The sequence below is a fragment of the Podarcis tiliguerta genome (genome assembly GCF_965153285.1).
Source record: "Podarcis tiliguerta genome assembly, chromosome: 1".
Classification (NCBI taxonomy): domain Eukaryota; kingdom Metazoa; phylum Chordata; class Lepidosauria; order Squamata; family Lacertidae; genus Podarcis; species Podarcis tiliguerta.
The window spans coordinates 71666073-71686733 of NC_139534.1; the positions used below are offsets into that span (position 1 = coordinate 71666073).

Sequence of the window (20661 nt, forward strand, 5' to 3'; positions counted from 1 at the left end):
CCCAACTTGTTCCTATTCCCCAAAGCCATCCTAGCTACCTTACTTGCCTTACATTGTTAGTAATCACAACTGATAGTGGTGGCAGGGGCATAGCATGGGGGGCCATGACCCCAGGTACAGAATCTTGGGCACTCCCCCCCCATGTGAGCGTCTGTCAGCAGTGGGGACTGGATGAGCGTGGAGGGCTCCCTCCATGCATTCAGCCAGCCCCTGCAGGGCACGCGAGTTCCCTCTGTGCTCTGTCTGCACCTGAGCACCAGCAGGGGTGGGGCAGGGTGTGAAAGGTGCTCTTCACCCTCTATGCACCATCCCCCCCCCCCAGTAATATTTGAATAATTTTAAATTAGAAATTGGCAGCAAGTTTACTGAGTCTTCTTTTACAAAACAATCTTCATGTACATGTGGGAAAGGATAGGAATTGTGCTTCCTTTTAAAGTGCAATCAATGCCCATTTGTAAATCATATCTGCAATCTGATAGTGAGGGAAGTTTCCCAGCGCTTACTTGTCGTTTTGGCACCAAAAAACGTTCTGTAGTTCCAAGCTTTTAAGATACATTTTTAATCTTCTTTGCCTGCTTTTGTAATATGATGGCATTTTATTTTGTGTTTAGATTTCAAAAAAAATTTGATTCTTTAAAAATGCACTGGGAATATGATTGAAGGGCAGTACAAAAATACCCACAGATGCCAATTCGTTATATCTCCAATACGTAAACAGCAGAAATCAGTACATAAACACCCAATGTATATGTCATATAATGTCTAGAAGAGTGTCTAGTGGAGTGTTGATCAGCCATGAGAAAACGAAATCTTTAATGTCTTATGTGTGGATTTTAGGTCACAACAGAGTGCCCATTAGGACAACAGAAGACTTCTCAACCACTCTCAGAAGTCAGTGCAGCTATTTTAAAGCAGAGCTCACAGAACACTGAAGAAAAAGACTGGAAATCACAAAATGTCTTCATAAAAACACGAATTGACAATATTGAAAGGTTTCTGCATTTAAAAAGTTTTGGCCACCCAAGAAAGAGAAAGCATGAGGAAGATACAGAAAAAACATTAACAGCAGATAAAGCAGAAGCATAATGTAATTGTTTTGATAAAGTCTTTGACTGGTGACATATATGAGCAAATGTCATGTATTAAGAAAACTGCTTTCATTTCTGCAGGTTTGTCTACCTTAGTTTTTAAAAAAGAATACTTTAGAATAGCTATTTCATTTGAAAGTTACCAATTAAAGGTCAGAAAATACCACATTTATAAAAATCATATGACTATCCTACTTCTTTATGCCAGAATATAAGATCTTATGATTATAAAACAGAACAGGGGAACAGGATTCATTCTGGTTTAAAGTTTATTGCTTTATCAGCTGTAGTTCAAGTTATTTTATGTATTTCAGCCAATTAGATATTTTCAATAAAAAGTTCACAAAATGAAGTTGAATGGTTTAATATAGCTGAGTTTCCATCCAATACAAACTAAATATTACATCAAATAATCAGGTATCCGACAAGCTAAGGAGACTGTTTTTCACTTGATTCAAATTTAGTTTCCAGAAGTTAAGTGTATCATACAGCTGTTGCCACTGCTGTTTTCCAAAGGTTCGATGTGTGCTGTGACTAAAATAAAGAAATGTAAAAGGAATTGCATCAAAGTTCTGCTTTCAAAAAAGGCACTATATTTTTGGTACATATGTATTCAGAAAAAAATAAAACATGAGATAAGATGTGAAAACAAAACTGTTTTACCCTCTATAACAAGGCTTTATAGACCAGCTAGTCTGGTATTCTGCAGCCTTCGTCAGTACTTAAAAACCTCAGACAAAACTCATTAGTATTCTTACCACTGTTTGGCCATTAAATGAAATGTGCTGGAAAATAGGACTCTTTCATTAAATAAGCTAATCACATTCAGTCTGTGCTTTAATAAAATTATGATAAATAGCAACTATTTAACTACAGGCAACTGATAGGAATATCTTGCGTCTAGTAAAAATATTAAACAGATGTTTAAGTGCTATAATTAGCACTGCACTAAGTTGCTTCACAAAAAGATTTAAGACTCACCTGACCACTACTTTTCTCTGTGTTTGATCAATTTTGCAATGCACCATCTTTGTCTTTACAGCTGCAAAGAACAAATACATTATGATGAATTTCTTTTAACATGTGTTGAAACCCTGACTGATAAGAGCTTCAGTAATCCCCTGGAACTGAAGTGAATATGGGGATGTCCTTTCAACGGGTGTTCAATTTTTGTCGTTATACCATGGCATGCAGAAAAATGTATTTCACTAAGCCTTGCATAGTGCTTTATATGTAAGAGAGTACTATGTGCACTTTCTACAAGGAGGTTCTCACTGGGAATCACATGCAATTTAACAAAGAGCAACAATTAAAAGGTGGGTTTCTAATATATCACAAAACAGTACAAGAAACACTGCACAGTCAACTATTGCATTCAAATTGTGATTACAACAATAAAGCAATCCTGTTTGCTGTCTGCACCAGGGTGGCAATCGCTCCCCTTCCCCTTGTCAGCTCCATGCTGGCATACCTGAAGAACCCAAGAATTGGGTCTGGATAATCTACGAAGGACCCTACCCCAAAACGACCCAATTCAGGACTTTACACTGGCTACTGGATTATAGCACGGGCACCGTTTGAGTCTTCACTGCAGTTTCCACACCAGTGATGATGCACTTTACCAAAAGAAGCAAAAATGTCACTGTGACATCCTAACCGCCTGCTTCAAATCATTAACTGTTGTACAGCTTTTCAGTATCAGTAAAGTTCTTATCAGCCTGCATATAATTATGATCATATAACCTCTCTTACCATCAATAACAAATGCTTCAACATCATCAGCTCCAACCTGAAGTTCCTGCTGCATAGTGTCAAATGATATTTCCTTGTTTTCCACAGCCATTCCCATAAAGGTGAGCAGTCGCATTTTTGCCATGTTCTGTTCATGCAATAAACCTGCATTAGAGATCACACTACAGTGTAAGTTTTTGCTAGGAAATTGTTGATCCACGTCAGGCAGTTAGATACTTTTTGGGAGAACTGCATTGCAAAATTCACAGTGCAAAAACTGGGATTATTATGTTTGGATCTTTAATTTATTCCAAGAGGTGTAAATAAGGTCAGTTTGCATTAAGAACGGAATACAGGAGGTGAAGATAAAAAATGAGTTTGTTTCTTCTTGCAGAATAGTAGGCCTATTTGTTTAGGATTGAGGGTCATCCTCCATTGTCACCTGGTGCTGGCTTCTGTTTTGTGCTCAGCAGTGGGAGAGTGCTAGATATGAAGTACCGTATTTTTCATCCCATAGGACGCACCTACTTTTTTTGGGGGGCGGGGGAAATAAAGGAATTTCCCCCCTTTATTTCCCCCCCAAAACCAGGTCGGGGAACAGTGGGATGGCGGCGCTGCGCCTCCCTGCTGTCCCCTGAGCTTGTGGGGCTGGCCGATGTCTGCCCGGTGCGAGGGGCGCTCTGCTTCAGGGCGCTCCACACGCCGGGCGGCAGGCTGCGGACACCTGCGCTAAGCACAGGGCGTCCTCCGGAGGGCGCCCCGTGTGCTCCGCGCTGCAGGCTGCCGCCCACAAGCCTTGCACGCCCGGGGGGAGATCCCCCGGGCGCGCAAGGCTTGCCGACACCTGCGCGAAGCACGGGGCGTCCTCCGGAGGGCGCTCCACGCTGCAGGCTGCCGCCCGGAAGCCGTGCGCGCCCGGGGGAACTCCCCCCGGGTGTGCAAGGCTTGCGGATAGCTTCCTGGAGCCTGGAGAGCGAGAGGGGTCGGTGCGCACCGACGCCTCTCGCTCTCCAGGCTTCAGTGAAAGCCTGCATTCGCCCCATAGGACGCACACACATTTCCCCTTCATTTTTGGAGGGGAAAAAGTGCGTCCTATGGGGCGAAAAATACGGTAATATTTGGAAAACCAAAATGCTTCCAAGAAATCTTAACCATTGTATGAAAAACAGTTGGTGCTTCTGTGACTGACTGCTTTTATGCAACTACATCTTTTCTTTGCACACTCATCTAACAGATGTTGCACCAATGTCAGGACAGAGTTAGTAGGTGCGATCCTACCGTCCCTTTCATCTATGCAGCGTGGAAGAGATACTAAGTACTTAACATACTACTTGCACCCCCCTACACACCCGTTAACAATCCTCTTCTATAGTCCAAGTGAGACATACTGAGGCAACTGTGACCTGCCATGCCCACCGCAAGAGGTTCACTTTCCAAGTGTCAACTCTTACGGTCCTTAATTCTTAGGGTAGTTACAGAACTGATTTCAAAATACACTGTAGGTTTATGGAAGATACATATTCAGTTTCTTGTTGATATTACTCATTCCATAGTATGACCAATTTTTATTTTATGCATTCATTTACATGGGAGGAACAGAAGAAAATATGCCATCTTGTTGAATTCTACAAATGCTATTGATTGTGAAGTTCCTAGGATACAAAAGTGTGATGTTACAGCAGTTCTCCCCATCTCCTGAGGCGGATGGGAATTCTAGTCCTAAAACATCTGGAGGGGCACCAGGTTGGGGAAGGCTGTAATACTGTATGCAGCAATACATGAAATGGCAAACAAAAATAAGTTTGTGTAAATTTACTTTGTTATTTGTTTTTACAAAATAGTTGAATAACGTTTCTGTAAAATAGTCTCTTTAAAGTTTCAGGCATTGGAAAAGAAGTATGGACGAGATACCCTGAACACTCAACAAATATTTATGTTTGGAATTAATAACACTGTTAGACTAATAGAAGCGCAGGGAAGCACATTACTACCAGACATAATGTTGTGTTAATTAGCAGTAATTATGATGAAGGCTATTTATCTGGCACCAATTCAACAAAAATGTGATCATCATAACTCAAGCGAATAGGGAGCTTCAGAAACTATAGCTAACTGGTTTTAATGGAAATCTACAAGCACAAAAAATCAATTAGTGCTCATAAACTCTAATTAACAAATGCAAATGAGATGTTAATTACCCTGCTAAAGTAAAAAGGTTGCCCATACTACCAGATTTAAATGTGAACATGTTAGGGCGATTCACAGTTGACACATGATAATACAACTGTTGGCCTAACTTGTCAGCATTAATAAAACAACACATTGTAACAAACTGATGCCACCTGTGAGAGCTTTTGCTGAATAGATTATTTAGATTGGCAAGTCTTGTTATTAATTTTGAAGAAAAATAAAACCAGCAGGGAGATAAAATAAGGGAAAACATTAATTTGTAAAAAATAGAAAATATTACAGTATTGAAAGCATACTAGCCATTTAGAGGATTACTTCCAATACCATAAAAGTTAAAAAAAAACACACCCACAATCTGGGCTGGTTTAATTGGTTGGCCCAAAAAGAATTCGATGTGTTCTGTGCTATTCTCCATATCTGAATGCATTTCAAATACATAAAAAATACATTATTTTCACACACAGACAATGGATGACGAAGTCATACTCAAGAGTAGATCCACTGAAATCAAAGAACCTAAGTTACTTAAATCCATTTATTTCAATGGGCTTACTAAAAGTATAACTAATGGTAGATTAGTTGGTTCAATCCATTGCACAAAAATTTGTTATGTTTATACTAAGCTGCCTTTGAATGCACTTGATTGGCACAATCTAATCTATGGTAACATCCCAGGAGAGGCTCCATTACTCAGATTTTTTTAAAAATTACCTGATATTTAATGAGCACTATAGTCATGTGCATGCTTTTGTAACATTCAAGCTATATCAGCTACCATAAGGTGAAAAGCTTTCTTTGTTTTCACTAAGAAAAATAATATATTTTTCTTTCTAAAATTTCTGTCTTAAATTGAGGAATGTTCACCTTTGTTTTTAGGATTCTACCTAGTCCTAAAAAGATTTGTATGTTTTAAAGCCTATTACCCTTTCCTTTTCAAATAAAATTAACCTCCATTCTGGTCACTATTTTTTTAAACCCCAATTTTATGGAAACATTTATTCATTACCAGTATATCTAAACCTTAATGTCATAATATAAAAGCTTGCATCATTGAACAATTTTTGCATTGTCACTGACCCTTGTCCTAAAATGCTGCAATACAGAAAAAGTAATTTTCATGCATGCAATAGCTTATGAACCAGTGCTCCTTTGAAACAGTCAATTACACATCAATGGGGGAGTGCCAAAGTGTTAATTACTACTCCTTTCTTTCCACAGTGTGTAAATAAAGAGGCTGCTGACATTAACATTCCATCACAAAGCTTCATCCTATGAAACATATTAACTGGGACAGAATGTGGTTGGCAAGGTTTAATGCATCTGCAAAAAGATTAAGCTTGCATAAGAACACTCGCAAGTACTCAATCTGATTGTACTTCAGCCTTGTTAGAGGGAGATTTGGTTGATTCACATCATGATCCTACAACAAGGGGGTTTGGTTGTTCCTCAAACAGCACCTCGCCCATGCAGTAGCCTGCATGTTTTTCTGCTGCACGTCCGTTGCCAGCTTTGTGGAAATGGGGCTGCCCCCACAAGGCTTGGTAGATCATTTATGCAGCACTCTTGCACTATGTCGGGTTTCCCCCTCAACATTCATGCAGCACTGTTGATAACTGCTGCTTGCTCAGTGCACAGGTGGAGTATGTGACCAACTGAAGAAAAGCAAGAAGACAAGATGGAGGCTATCTTCACTCAAACAGCAGGGCTCTTTCTTAGTCATTTAGACAATAAACACTGGGAAATCTACTTTCTCTAGCTCTCATCTATGAATAACATAGTGGATATAACTTGGGAGTGCTGTCAAAATTCTCAAACTGGCTATTTTCAGTTTCGAACTGCAGATTCAATAATAATACAGTGGTACCTCTGGTTGCGAACGGGATCCGTTCCGGAGCCCCGTATGTAACATGAGCAGAACGCAATCCGCGTCTGCGTGGGTTGTGATTTGCCGCTTCTGTGCATGACATCATTTTGTGAGCGGCGAAACCCGGAAGTAACCCTTTCCGGTACTTTTGGGTCACTGCAGGATGCAACCTGAAAATGCGCAACCTGAAGCAAACGTAACAAGAGGTATGACTGTACCTGCTCCCACAGGATTTACTGTTCCTGTGTCTTTCTAAGTGGATGCTTGAAAACCACAGTTCAAACACAAAAGACAGCAAAAGAAAAGCATTCAATTCAGAATGAACAGTCGCTAAACTAAACAATTGTATTCTGATACAGTTTTTGATATTATGTAACTACAAGCACACACAACTGGAAAGAAGGCCTTATTGTGGTAGAACATAAGCACCCTGGGAACAACTCTCTAGGGGTTGCCTGCAGATCAGTAAAGCGCCCGAGAGCCTTGGAGTGTGGGATCCATTCCAAATGGCGAAGGCATGAGTGGACAAAATCTCAAACAGCACTGGAGAACCCAAGGATAAACTTTAAATGCTGAGGCTGGGGTGGCAAACCACAAGTTCAGGAGTCTGATCTGATCCCTGCTCCATGCAGCCAATTTTCCTGGCTCCTTCAGACCCCATACATTTTGGATCTAGCAGGGGCTGGGGGAACAGGACTGGAGTGGATGAAGCCCAGTGCCCTGATGGGGATGCAAATTGCCCCCTCCCTAGTCATGAGATCAACCATTTGGTAAGTGGATAGCAGCCATTACTCCCCTCTTCAGCTGATCTGTATGCAGCCTCCACATGGTTGGTAAAGGGTAACTGTGCCCACAAGGCAAAAAAGGGTACTCATCCTGGAACTAGACACAGTCAGCAGAGCAAGTGGCCAGTCACAGCACCTCCTTCTAAGTAGCGGAACTAAGTTTATATCTCAGCCATGTGTTGGGTACACCAAATGTGCATTAAAAAAGAAAGAAAAAAAAACTTACCAAGAGAATCAATGAAGTCCTTGTTGTTCTGATAAAACCGGACATAGGATGCTAACTTGGCACTAACAAAAATTGTCAAAAGCTACAAAGAAAGAAATTGTCAATTGTGAGAACAGGACAAGATATGAACATGTCTAATTTAGCACACGTCTCCTGAACATTTCATTTAGAGAACAGAACAGAAAATACCGGTTGAATTCATGCTGCCATGCTGCACAGCAGGGGTAGGACACTTGTGGCCCTCCAGATGTTGTTGGATTCTCATCACCTCCATTGGAATGCCCAATACTCAAGGATGACAGAAAATAAAGTCCAACTGCATCTGAAGGGCCACAAATTGCCCGTCACAGGGTTAGGGATGATTGTAAAGGAGCCGTGGCAAACAGAACTCACACACTTCCCTCTCCCCATCTTTCTCCTCCTCTGCAAAGATCAGAACAAGAGTGAATGCTTCTACTTTCCCTTTTGACTAAACCAGTTTCCTGCTACGTACAAATTATTGTAAACCAAATTTTGGGGTGGAGGAATACTCTCCAAAAAGCAGAGCATAATTAACAGCCCAGTTTATTTTAAGTCTAGTTAGCTTAAACCAATTAGGATCAAATCATGGTTTGATTTCTTTTAAATAACTAGAGTTAAATGGGAAACTTAAGATGGTCATGAGCCGCTTGTCCTCAACATCTTATTCAAAAATATGTTTCTTTTGCATGAGACTGTTGGATGCTGGGGTAACAGGTGAAGTAAAAGTTAAACTGGTGCCAGACTGAAAGCATTTAATGCATTGGAGATTGGGCAGGGTGTTCACCCCATCCCCTATACCGAAAGGAAGTTACAGCAAAATAGTCCACTGGTCAGAGGTGAAGCCAATTAGTCCCCTTCCAAGCTCCTCCCAGGCAAAACCTTACACTCTCTTTTTCACGCTTCACTGACGCATGCAGACTGGTTGCACTTTTAAACATTCAAAAACAAAATTAAAAATATGCATATGAAAACAGAACCAGGTTAGAGAAAGAACTCAATATTTGATGTCAACTATGTCACCCCCCCCCCAAGATACACTGGTGCAAGTCTCACTTTTCTATTTACTAATACAAATTCACATTTTCTGTGCTTATGCTTCTGTAGCCAAAACCGCGGGACTAATGCTGAAGAAAGGAGTACCAGCAAACTTGTGGTATCCCTGAAGTATGTAAAAATACAACAAAAATATGTACGGGGCAGTATTACAAAGGTGAAAATCCTCAAACACATTAAGACACTGAACCGGGGAGCGGGGAGGGGCCCCCTATCAATTGGGTGGGAAGAAGGAAATGCCTAAGTGCCTATTGGTGAAATTAAAGAATTTAATACAATTGGGATTGAGAACAAGTGGGTTCACTGCTACACCCTCCAAAAATAACCCAGCCCAATGAGGTCTGAGCAGGGTTGAAGAAGAAATGTGAGGTGAAGAGGATAAATTAAATGGTCATCCAGAATCTGGAAGCACTCCAGATCACAACATTTTGTTGTAGAGGCCTACTTCTCTCAACTCTGATTAATTTAAATAAGATGGCTTCAGTAACAATGTCTGAAGTTGGTCTGTCTGAAACAAGTTAATGTTAATCACAATTTGTTGATCTGAGCATGGCAAGCTGTGATCAAACAAAAGGAAAATCAAAATATTTTAAGCTACTCCCTCCAACAGCTAGGGGTGAGGGGAGGATAACTAGTTAGCTCAAGGCTTATTTCCTAATGGTTCACATCACGCTAAACTATGGGTTAGCATGACATGCAAACCTAGACACTATAAACAACACAATGCAAAATAACTTATGTTATCCCACTAAATCCCACTAAAATGGTCAAGCAATTTTATCTCACATGCAGCATGCCAAGTGTTTAATATTTAAGTTTAGACATTAATACTTACATCATGAATAAGTTCTCCTTCCAAAAATTTGACTGGTTTTAAGGTGAGAAGGTGATCAAAGAGAAAGGTATTAGGATCCTTTAATGCACGGACAATACACCTATTTAGGAAAGTAAAGTGTAAGGAAGAAAAAATGCATTTCTAGTTAATTTAATAGCTTTTTAAAAACCATTCTGCAAAAACAACTCCCAAATCAAAGTGTATTCCAAAAACACTTGAACAGTATTTACAAATACAACATAAATACATATAAACACATTGGATTAAGAGATAACAAACAAAAGCAGCATAAAAACTAATCAAAGTTGAGTGTTCTCTTTAAGAAGCCTGAGAAAATAAAAAAGGGATTTGCCTAACACTGAAAATGTTATGGGATGTAAGTGGAAAGAAGTGGTGTGCATCTGTAACACCTATATATAAAAGCAATCCTGCCCAATTGTCTTCTTTCATGACACAAATATGCATCTATATTTAGGGATGCCTACCAAACTTTTAGGTCTAAGTTTGCAGGAACATTCACTGAAAACAAAAGGCTATTCAGAACAAAATATTTTCTCTGTGCCGACATTGTCACAAAAAGGTGGGGAGTCTGGCTACCTAGCTGTGTGGCTGGTCATGAACCAGCCCCAGACAACAGTTACGTATATTTTATTCTAGTTGGCTTTCTGCTTCACAAATCAATTAGACTTACAGTATTAACTGCTTTTAATGCAAAATGGAGGGAACTGGAAACCAACAAAAAAATTACAGATTGGTCTCCTTTCTATACCAAATATTAGTTACTCCACATTCCTCCTGTACCTGCTCAGAGACACTTTCCTCCTGCCTGTTACACTTGGAAGAACTGCAATTTAACCCTTCCCCCCACTACTTTCCACCATGATAACATATGACACACTGCTGCTACTGCCTGGAAGAACTACCAAAGCTGGTATTTCTCCCTACTTCCCTTATATAAACCTTTCCAAACTGCCCCATTCATAACAAACCCAAACCAATGGCAGCTACAACAGGAGTCCAAACTAGAGTATGTTTTCTTTAATATTATGGAACATCTCCGGGTTTGAAGAAATCTATTCAGTGTATAACTTAAACAAACAAACAAGCAAGCAAGCAAGCAAACAAACAAACATAACCCTAACAGTAGAATAGGGTTTTTTAAAGGGGGAAGTGCCCTTAAAAACACATCTACATGGTTTGCACTTTTCTCTGGGGTCCCAATAAGCGGCAAAGCCAAGCGCCCTAACTATGCATCACAGCAAAGACAGATCAACTACAGAATGATATTGGAAAGGCGTTTTACACAGTCTCAGATAATGTTTAAATATGTTGATGATTCATTCAACTGGTATTTTCTACAAACACTAAGATCCAGACAGAAGTCAAAGAATTGCCGTTTCATACACACAGATTCTGCGTCCTGTGCAGCAGTTGTAAAGGAATTGGGCAGGAAATGAACTTAACTGTCTTAGACATGTACTTCAACTGAACTTTTCTTCTACTCTAGACAAGAAGGTTATTTTTATACCAACAGGTCTTGGCCACTGCTAAAATACAAAAAACAAAAACAAAAAACCACTTCGAAAAATGTAAGAGGGTGACGTTTAGGCATTCTAATGTGGGAGATATTTTGTACAGTTGTATCTTGGATCTCAAACGCCTTGCAACTCGAATGTTTTGGCTCCTGAACGCCGCAAACCCGGAAGAGAGTGTTCCAGTTTGCGAACGTTTTTTGGAAGCCAAACACCCAATGCAGTTTCCAATTGAACTGCGCCCTGGTTGTCAAATGTTTTTGGAAGTCGAACCGACTTCCAGAACGGATTCCATTTGACAACCAAGGTACGACTGTATTCAGCTAAGAATCCCTGCACATCCCACACATTACCGGTTGTGCTCTCACCATCAGCAAAACGTTTTAGCAAAACCCCTTGCCATTCATCTAGAAATCTGAAGTGGCAAGCAAAGTATTTGGAGAGTGGGGAGAGGAATAAGAATTTAGCCTGTTTGGGGCTGCATTTCTTGTTACTGAAACTTTCACTGACCATTAGCACATGAAACAATCCTAAATGTAGTTTGTAATGTTTACATTACCTGTGAGCATCAACTCTGGCTTGAGAAGCATTGTCCTCTGTGTAACTTCCCAGCAGCTCTACCATTACTTTTGCTGCATTATCACTGTGGGCAAGAAACAGTACATCCTTTTAAAATCATTTCAAAATGTACAAACTTAGCATAAGGGGAGAACTGATGGATCAGAACAAAGACCTAACTAAACCAGCATCCTGTGCTCACAACCAGATGCACATGGGAAGGAACCGAGTGTGACAGCTCTCTGCCACTCACACTTCATCAACAGGCATTCAAAGGTATAGATAATCTCCGGTTCTCAAGTAGTTCGTAGCTTATGAACTTGCCTCAACCCCTGTCCAAGTCAGCAATTATAACAGGCAACAACTGTTTTGCGTGGGGGGTTTGCTTTCCTGAACCCCACACGTCAGCAGAGCATGTGCAAGCCCACTCCACCCCCAACCCCTTTTACAGCCACTTCTGGGGTCGGTGTGATGGTTGCGCATCAGTTGGATGCGTCTAAGACGGTTGTTGCTTGTACTACATGCAGTAGTTAAAGGTAAAGGGACCCCTGACCATTAGGTCCAGTCGTGACCAACTCTGGGGTTGCGGTGCTCATCTTGCTTTAGTGGCCGAGGGAGCCGGCATACAGCTTCCGGGTCATGTGGCCAGCATGACTAAGCCGCTTCTGGCGAACCAGAGCAGTGCACGGAAACACCGTTTACCTTCCCGCTGGAGCGGTACCTATTTATCTACTTGCACTCTGATGTGCTTTCAAACTGCTAGGTTGGCAGGAGCAGGGACCGAGCAACGGGAGCTCACCCCGTTGCGGGGATTTGAACCGCCGACCTTCTGATTGGCAAGTCCTAGGCTATGTGGTTTAACCCACAGTGCCACCCGCGTCCCATACATGCAGTAGTTATGTTAGAGCAATTTCCATTGCTTAATTATACACTGTGAGTAAGTGCTTCTTATTGTTTCTCCTGAATGTTCCAACATTCAGATTCATTGGATGACCCCAAAATTCTAACTGTATGAGAAAGGGAGTATCAAAGGAGATGGTCAGATAGTTAAAGGCACTGTGAAGCTATGATTCAAATGAAAAGTGCACTTGAAAGGATGTAGGAGTTTTGACTGTCAATGGTACCAAAGTGGTAAAACAGCTACATAGTCATTCAATCTCAGGGGTCTCTCTCTCTCTCTCTCTGTTTTTAAATAGGACTTTACAGTTTATTTTATACTTTTAAATTGATAAATTACCTGCCAGTTACAGAATTTTCTCTCTTAGGTGGAAACATCTTTACACGACTTACTTGAACACATCTGGATACAATCATTAAAAAGCAAAGTAATGCTGAAAATTGTATGAAAATCAAGGAGCAGATATTATCAGGAGTGGGGAGGGCTTCACTCTTCTGTTATTGAAATCTCTATTCTCAATTACTACACTTATAGAGTACAATTTCTTACTTCCACTATCTTGCTCCTGAGAATGAATGTAATTGAAACGACACAATATTGATGAAGGGCAGGCTATAAATCTCTTGGATAAAAGGATAATAAAAGTCAAAGAAAAAAATGTTACTTTCAAAATTAGAGCATCTCATATTATGGAAACAGTGCATTTATAAAATGGTGGGCTTGTTTTGCTTTTAATTGGCTTTTGAAAGAGGACAATAACATTAGATTATAAAAGCACAGCTTTCATATAAAAATTAGTTTTACTTCCAACTATATTGTGCTATTACCACTACTTCAACCTTGAGGGTTTTCTTAAGACTAATCCCAATGTCAAGCGCAATGTTTCTGCATTTAGCACCAGTGATTCTCAAGACCCAAATAGAACAGCTTAGAAAAACATAATTTCATATTATCATAATAAAAGACACATCTATTCTTTAATCAAAACAAAGGCATATCTCCATTTTTCTTAAAGCCCCAAAGTCTATTTTCTTTACTAGCACAGTTTTTTAACAGCCCTAGTGAGACCTTTGCTATTTTAAGATTTTGTACTGACAGCTAATCACTATCACCATCAGGTTTGACCTGGAAAAAAGTATTATCAAGCAGTTCTGTAAAACTTCACTATAAAAAGAACAGAAGTAGGCTGCAGTGAGTTCTTGTGTTTTCTTTTCTTTTTTTAGTTTGCACTCAGAAGGGAAAAAACATCCACATTACATTTCCAGTAAAGACTCCAGAAACATCAGGCTCCGATAACTGATTAATTGTGTGTGTCAATAAGAAAGTATAGTATATATCTGTCTCACTTTTTGAACTCAGTCCATATGGAGAAACTGGAGATCAGTTTCTTCTGTCTAAGATAATCCATCGTTTTTTGAGTGGAGATCAGATGAATGCTCACCTGTTCACCACTTGAGCAATCATTAATGCTCACCTGTTCTCCACCACTTGAACAATCATTTCAAGCAAACCCAACAGAGGAGAGAGACCTTTACCCCAAAAACACTCTACCCATCTTCCCCAATGTTCAGGTAGAGAAAAAAATCAATCTCCTTTTCACCCCACTTCCACCCAATGAAACAAACATGGACGTGGAAGAGGAGTGTTTTAAAAATTACTCCTTTCTCCTCTATGATGGCTCAACAGTTTACAGTCTAGCATTTAATACCAAATAAAAATATTATTAAACATAAATTGTCATATGCAATCTAAGAATTAATATTTGTACCATTCAAATGAGAACAAGCAGCCCTTTATATTAAACACACAATTGAACACAAGTCATACAAATTTAAAAACAATAATTGAAATGGTAAATATTTCAGTGATCTTCCCCTGCCTCAATGAATTGTGCCAAAACTGTTTGGCACAATACGTAGTCTCAGTTACCTCTTTTTGCAATCCACGAGAACATCATAGAGCAGTCGAAGAAGGGTGTGCTTTTTCTCCGTGGTAAGATTCCAATCTGAAATCCATTTTCGAACCTATAAAATATTTGACACAGAAGGCAATGACTTTTACTACTGAGAGAAGTTATTTCAAGTTCAATTTTTGAAAATGCAAATATTTTAAAACTCAGAAGAATGTGAAATTATGAAACTCTATTCTGTGCCTTGCTCAGGAGCAGCAATCATTAATGGAAATTTCCCATCCATGCTTTACTTTTCCCTTAAGAGAATGGAAACCCTCTGTCTTGGGACGCTGGAGTACAAGGCAGCACTCCAGACACGCTTGCATAAAGCAAAACAACAACGTTTGTTATTTTTACAATCACAATTTGGGATTTCCTTAATCAAGAAGGGGTTCTTGATTATGCATCTGATTATGTAATTCTTATGATGTATTTTGCTTTGTTGCAAATCTTATTAATTTTTTAAGGGATTATTTGTTAATATGCAAATACTATTCAACTGCTTACCTGCTCCAGTTCAGTTGGAATGTACCGTATAGCTCCACAGCTGGAGGCTACTTTAAGGAGGCTGCAGTAGACTGTATACCTTGAAGGGGTATTCTTCTCCATGCCATGGAAGAGATTACTCAGTCTAAGGAATAATGACAAGTCAATTAATTTCCAACATGTGTAACATATTAATGGACACACACTGCACATCTAATGTACACAGAAATAAATACAAGCATTAAAAATGTTTAAAGTCATCACTTCTGCCACTATTAAGTTCAACCAAGTTTCACTCAGGCTTTTAACAGTCTCACTGTTATATTGTGTGTGCCAAAAAGGACTTCTGTATATGCCAGTGTTTCTCAAACTCGGTTCCCCAGCTGTTGTTGGGACTGCAAATCCCATCATTCCTAGCTAGCAGGACCAGAGGTTGGGGATGATGGGAGTTGTAGTTCAACAACAGATGGGGAACCAAGTTTGAGAAACACTGGTATATGCAATGGAGCCCTGCTGAATTCCTCCTGATTTTGCTGTCCTGTGGCAGCCCTCTGCCCACCCCCACCTGTATGCTACAACACAAATTATACACCATTGCTCAGAAGCTGACGGGGCAGTAGAGGGAAAAGTCAGGAAAGCACCACTGAGCAAGTGGAACCCTGCTTGATATTCTATGTAATTCATTGAGATATTTTATTATTCACGTTTAACTAATACATGCAGAAATATGAAAGTTGCATTATCAGATTCTAAATCATTCCTAATACTTGTCTTCAACAAGGACATTTGCCTGATCACCAGCAAACAATAGCTGTTTTTAACAGGCAAGTTGGAATTCCCTTGGGCTAGATAATGACAACAGGTCAGGCATGCCTAATTATCCATAGGATTTCTGAAGCTGTGTGCATTTTTGCAAAGGATCACAAGGGATTCTTATGTTTGCCTAAGCAGCAGAAGAAAAAGGCTTTGCCTTAAGTAGGCAAAGGGGTTGTGCTCACTGCTGTATTGAGCAGTTAGTAGGAGTGAGAACCTCAAGAGTGATTTTGTTGTACCCAAACAGGGCTGGGACGACAATATGGCATAGAGAGGTCAGCATGGATGGAAGAGTCCTCAAGCTTGGAGTCTGTTGCTAGTATCTATGAAACATGAGGAGTTGGGCTGAAAGGGAAGCTGTTCTGCTTAACCCAAGCATTGGAAGGAGAGGGATTTAAAACTAGACATATCCATTGTAGCATGTATCCACATTTGCCTAACATTCCCTTTTAAAATGTGCCATACCTGTATTTGGCAGCACGTGGTGCAAAAAAAAATAAAAAAATAGAACTGGTGGCTTTCAGAGCTCCTATTTAAGTGTTGCTTTTAATAAATTTGCCTAATCTGCTATGTAAATAAAATACTGAATAAAATCTATGTGTCTAACAAGTGTTTAATTGCTTAGGTCCCACTTCTCTCTCCTCTTTTTCAGCAGTACAAAATTATTCCTACGCATGCTTACTCAGAGGTGAGCTGCACAAATTCAGTAAGACTTTCTTCCAAGTTAATGCACATGGGACTGCAGCCAAAATCTCTTTAACAGTATGTATATGTTGTACCAGTGTACAATTTGCAGTGCATCTGCAACCGGATAAACTTGTAGTTTTTATTTAAGAATGCAAAGCGTGATGGCAAGTGGCTGCCCTAAACTAGTCCCAGAATGATAGAGGCACCCTATTTCTTTGAATCCCACACTGTTCCCAGATAGCTGCTTCCAGTGCATCTAACTCAAAGCATTACAGTGGTACCTCGGGTTAAGTACTTAATTCGTTCTGGAGGTCCGTACTTAACCTGAAACTGTTCTTAACCTGAAGAACCACTTTAGCTAATGGGGCCTCCTGCTGCCGCCAGAGCCCGATTTCTGCTCTTATCCTGAAGCAAAGTTCTTAACCTGAAGCACTATTTCTAGGTTAGGGGAGTGTGTAACCTGAAGCATATGTAATCTGAGGTACCACTGTATTGTAGTGAGATCCGATTTAACTGTCCAGGGGTCCTTTACTTTACCCTACAACTGATTGGAAGACACCAATGATTGGCCATCAAGCCCAGACATAATTTACTGATCCATTCAAAGCTAATCTTAATACATTCTGCCAAAAATCCTGCTTCTCATGGAATAAAAAAGAATTGTGGTACAAGACGTATTTATTCCATTCAATCACCTAAGTCACTTACAGCTGCAGTCTGAGTGATGGTCGTTCACCTTCCCGAAATTTGACCAATTTCTCACACAGACTTTCAATCAAAGCTTCTTGTTTGTCAGGTTCCAGAATAAGAAGCAGAGATACTACACTGTTCATCACACTTTCAACATCTATATTGAAAAACAAAAACAAAAACATATTTCTGTAATGAAAAATGTGACACTGAATTGTTCTTTGGTAAGACTGTCTCAGCTTTACATTGTTAATACAACATACAGAAAACTCTTTCTAGACTAATGGACCAATTATTATTTTTTTGCAAACACCAACAGTAACTGTGGCATGTTTACTTGACTTCCAATTTATTTATTTATTGAATTTCTATATTGCCCTTCATGCAGGGATCACAGGGCAGCTTACAGTATAAAGACACAAAAAATACATAACAAAAACCGAAACACACACTCCCAGTTTAAAAGCCCATAGATACATCCATACAACTCTTTTGTTTTTGTCTGAAGGGTGTTGAAATGAAGTATAAAAAAATTACAATGGCTACTTTGATAATTGGCATTAGACAAAAATCTGTTACACCCCTGTCCTCTGCACAGTTGTGCAAATCAGGACACCATTGCTAATTATACATTGTATGATTAATTAATTAATTAATTATACATTGTGTGAAGAAGCACTTGATTTTTTCTGTTTGAAATTGACTGCTATACAAATTCATTGGGAAATGTCAAGTTCTACCCCATTACTCCACACTATTCATAACAGTATGCTTATCATGTTCCACTTCAGTATTCTTATTTTTCTAAATAAAAGCCTCACTCTAGCCTTTGACTTAGATTTATCTTCAGGTAACTGATAGGTAGGCAGCTGTGCCCACTTGTAAAACTTGGCCCCTTGTATACAATTATGCCCTAAAGGAGAACATCTCACTTTTCTAGAAGGCAGATAATTTAAAAGAAACTAGATCACAACCCTAGGTCAGATGCTTATCAAAAGCTTCCTAAATTATGCAAACACCAACCTTTATCATCATCCCTCAGGCACACATCACATGCTTCAATGATCTGAGCCAAGTCAATATGAAGTCCACCTTCAGAATTTTCTTCTGATATCTCAGCTCCCTTAGATTTCAGGTAAGCCCTTAGTTCTGCAGCCTTTTCAAAGGAAAAAACCATCTATAAAAATAACATCCTTTAATCATAGTCCTCCTAGTAATGTCATAAACATACACTTATGATCATCCTGTTTACTCTTTGTGACTCTACGCCGATGCTATGTTAAATAGCTTAACTCCAAAGCTCCCACTACTTGATCACATTTCTCCTAGCCATGTAATAAATATACATTTAAGAATACACTCTCTATTCTTCCTGAACAAGAACACATACAAGGTAGGGGGAGTAGTAGTAAAGAAACATGATCAGATCAGTCTCCAAGCAAAGCCCTTCATGGGGCGCTCTATATTATATAGCAGGGGTCAGCAAGGTTTATCTTGCCTGGGCTGGATCGGTCCCGTGGAGATCCCTCTGTGGCCGGATCGTGCATGCGCTCACGATTTTTGGCATCTGCACGTGCACAGACACGATTTCTAGTGCCGTGGAAGCGAGTCTCCATGCCGCACGCGAGTGGGCAGCTCAGTTTGGGGGTGGCTCGTGGGCTGGTCAAACAACCTCTGTGGGTCGCTTATGACCCATGGGCCTTAGGTTGCTGACCCCTGTTATACACATAGCTGTCAACTTTTCCCTTTTCTTGTGGGGAATCCTATTCGGAATAAGGGAATTTCCCTTAAAAAAAGGGAAAAGTTGACAGCTATGGTTATACAACCTGTAACTTCTCATTCGATACATGTTGACAGGCAGAAATATTCATTTCCCATCGTGCTCTTAAGCACAATCCCTGGGCGGTTTAGCGCCTCTAGGGACAGCGATGCTGATCCAGCGAGAAAGGCTCCTGGGCAACCAACCTCGCAGGAAGGGCGTTTGCTAGCGAGGCCAGAGCGGCGGGGGGGAGGGGCGAGCAGGTGCAGAAAGGATCCGAGTCTAAAGACCGGACGAGGCCCCAGCTGGGCCTACGAAGCTGCTAGGAAGCAAAACCCCGCCAGCTTAGGCTTCCTTCACGGCAGAGGCTGGGAGCACTTCGCTTCTAAGCGGCGCTTCGTAGGGCGCGCGTGGAACCCGTGTATACGTGTGAATGAGGTTCCACGAGTGATTCCCCCCTTCCTCCGCCCTCCCTAGCGGTGGCCTCCGGCACCTGAGGAGAGAACAGCTGCCCTCCTGTATTCCGGGAGGGGCAGCGACGGAGGGAAACCAGCAGCCGCTCCCCATCCTCACCTGGTCTTCCTCGGTTATATCGATAAAAGCCGGGACGCTCATGGCTACAGACGGCCTCTCTCGCTGCCCTGAGCACGCTCCCCGGCCGGAAAGGAAAGCGACCGCTCCCAGTCACGCCGCTTCCGTTTCCGGGGCACTGCTGACCCCGTCCTGCTCCCGGAACGGTAGTTGCCGAGCGCGCAGGCGCACTCCCTTCAGCTGAGGCTGCCGCTACACTCGCCTTAACTGGAAGCGTGCCCGCCCCCAGGTGCGCATGCGCCGTTCGTGTCCCTCTCCTCGGATTGCAAGAAAGCAGCAGTTGTCCCGGTTGCGATTGCTTGTGAATCGAAGGCTGGATGACGCGTCTTTCGCACCTGCTAACTAGCACCGTAATCTCGAGTTGTGTGCGTGCAGTCCGTGCAAGATAAGAACTCGGAAAAGAGCTTTTCGGAACTCAGGGTAGCAGCAGCTATTCAAAACCCTAACATTTTCTCTGTGCGTGGTGCAAATATGTTTGGTTTTTTTAAGAACAGTCACCGCCCTCCGGTGTACATGATAGACCCGATTCTTAAAGCGAAACAGGGAAAAGGCAAATCGAGACGTTCGCGGCTCACTGTTAAATGTTAGCATCGGTGAGGATAAGGTAAAACCCCTTTGCCAGTTCGCTAGGCAGCCCTGGACTGGACTGGAGTGCAGGAACCTCCAACACGTCATCAGAGACCACAAGGATGAATGGAGCAGGAAGGTTTTTGTGGTGGAATGTGGCTGCTGGAAAAGTTCCTCCCCCAGTTCTTGAGGACTATAAACTGGAGAAGAAACTGAGCACATCAAGGGCTCAAACGGAATCCATTCCCCAACTATCACGTTGGAGATTATGATAACATTTTCATGAGGGCTACGTGTTCGTCCTCTGTCTGGCAGGGACTTCACTCACTCCTCTTT

The 20661-nt window shown here is 41.0% G+C and overlaps 2 protein-coding genes across 38 annotated transcripts in view; one reads left to right on the forward strand and one right to left on the reverse strand.

Annotated features, from left to right (window-relative positions):
• Positions 1–1644, forward strand: part of CCDC73 (coiled-coil domain containing 73) — a 58663-nt gene extending 57019 nt beyond the window's left edge. For all 36 annotated transcript variants that reach the window (XM_083445012.1, XM_083445010.1, XM_083445014.1 and 33 more), the window contains one exon: positions 838–1644. In XM_083445012.1, coding sequence (XP_083301138.1) covers positions 838–1086 — 249 coding nt within the window. In that variant the 3' untranslated portion in view covers positions 1087–1644. The remainder of the gene's footprint in view (positions 1–837) is intronic.
• EIF3M (eukaryotic translation initiation factor 3 subunit M) lies at positions 1340–20172 on the reverse strand. 2 transcript variants are annotated; one of them, XM_083445250.1, is made up of 11 exons: positions 19661–20172; positions 18432–18564; positions 17427–17565; positions 15240–15363; positions 14711–14805; positions 11885–11968; positions 9794–9893; positions 7885–7966; positions 2841–2984; positions 2070–2130; positions 1340–1622 (listed from the first exon to the last, which is right to left on the reverse strand). In XM_083445250.1, exons 3-11 carry the CDS (start codon positions 17549–17551, stop codon positions 1502–1504), a joined length of 936 nt encoding a protein of 311 aa, XP_083301376.1. In that variant the 5' UTR covers positions 17552–17565; positions 18432–18564; positions 19661–20172; the 3' UTR covers positions 1340–1501. The 2 variants fall into 2 exon arrangements, with proteins under 2 accessions (XP_083301376.1, XP_083301375.1); XM_083445249.1 differs by having other exon boundaries at positions 19741–19899.
• Positions 20173–20661: the final 489 nt, after the last annotated feature.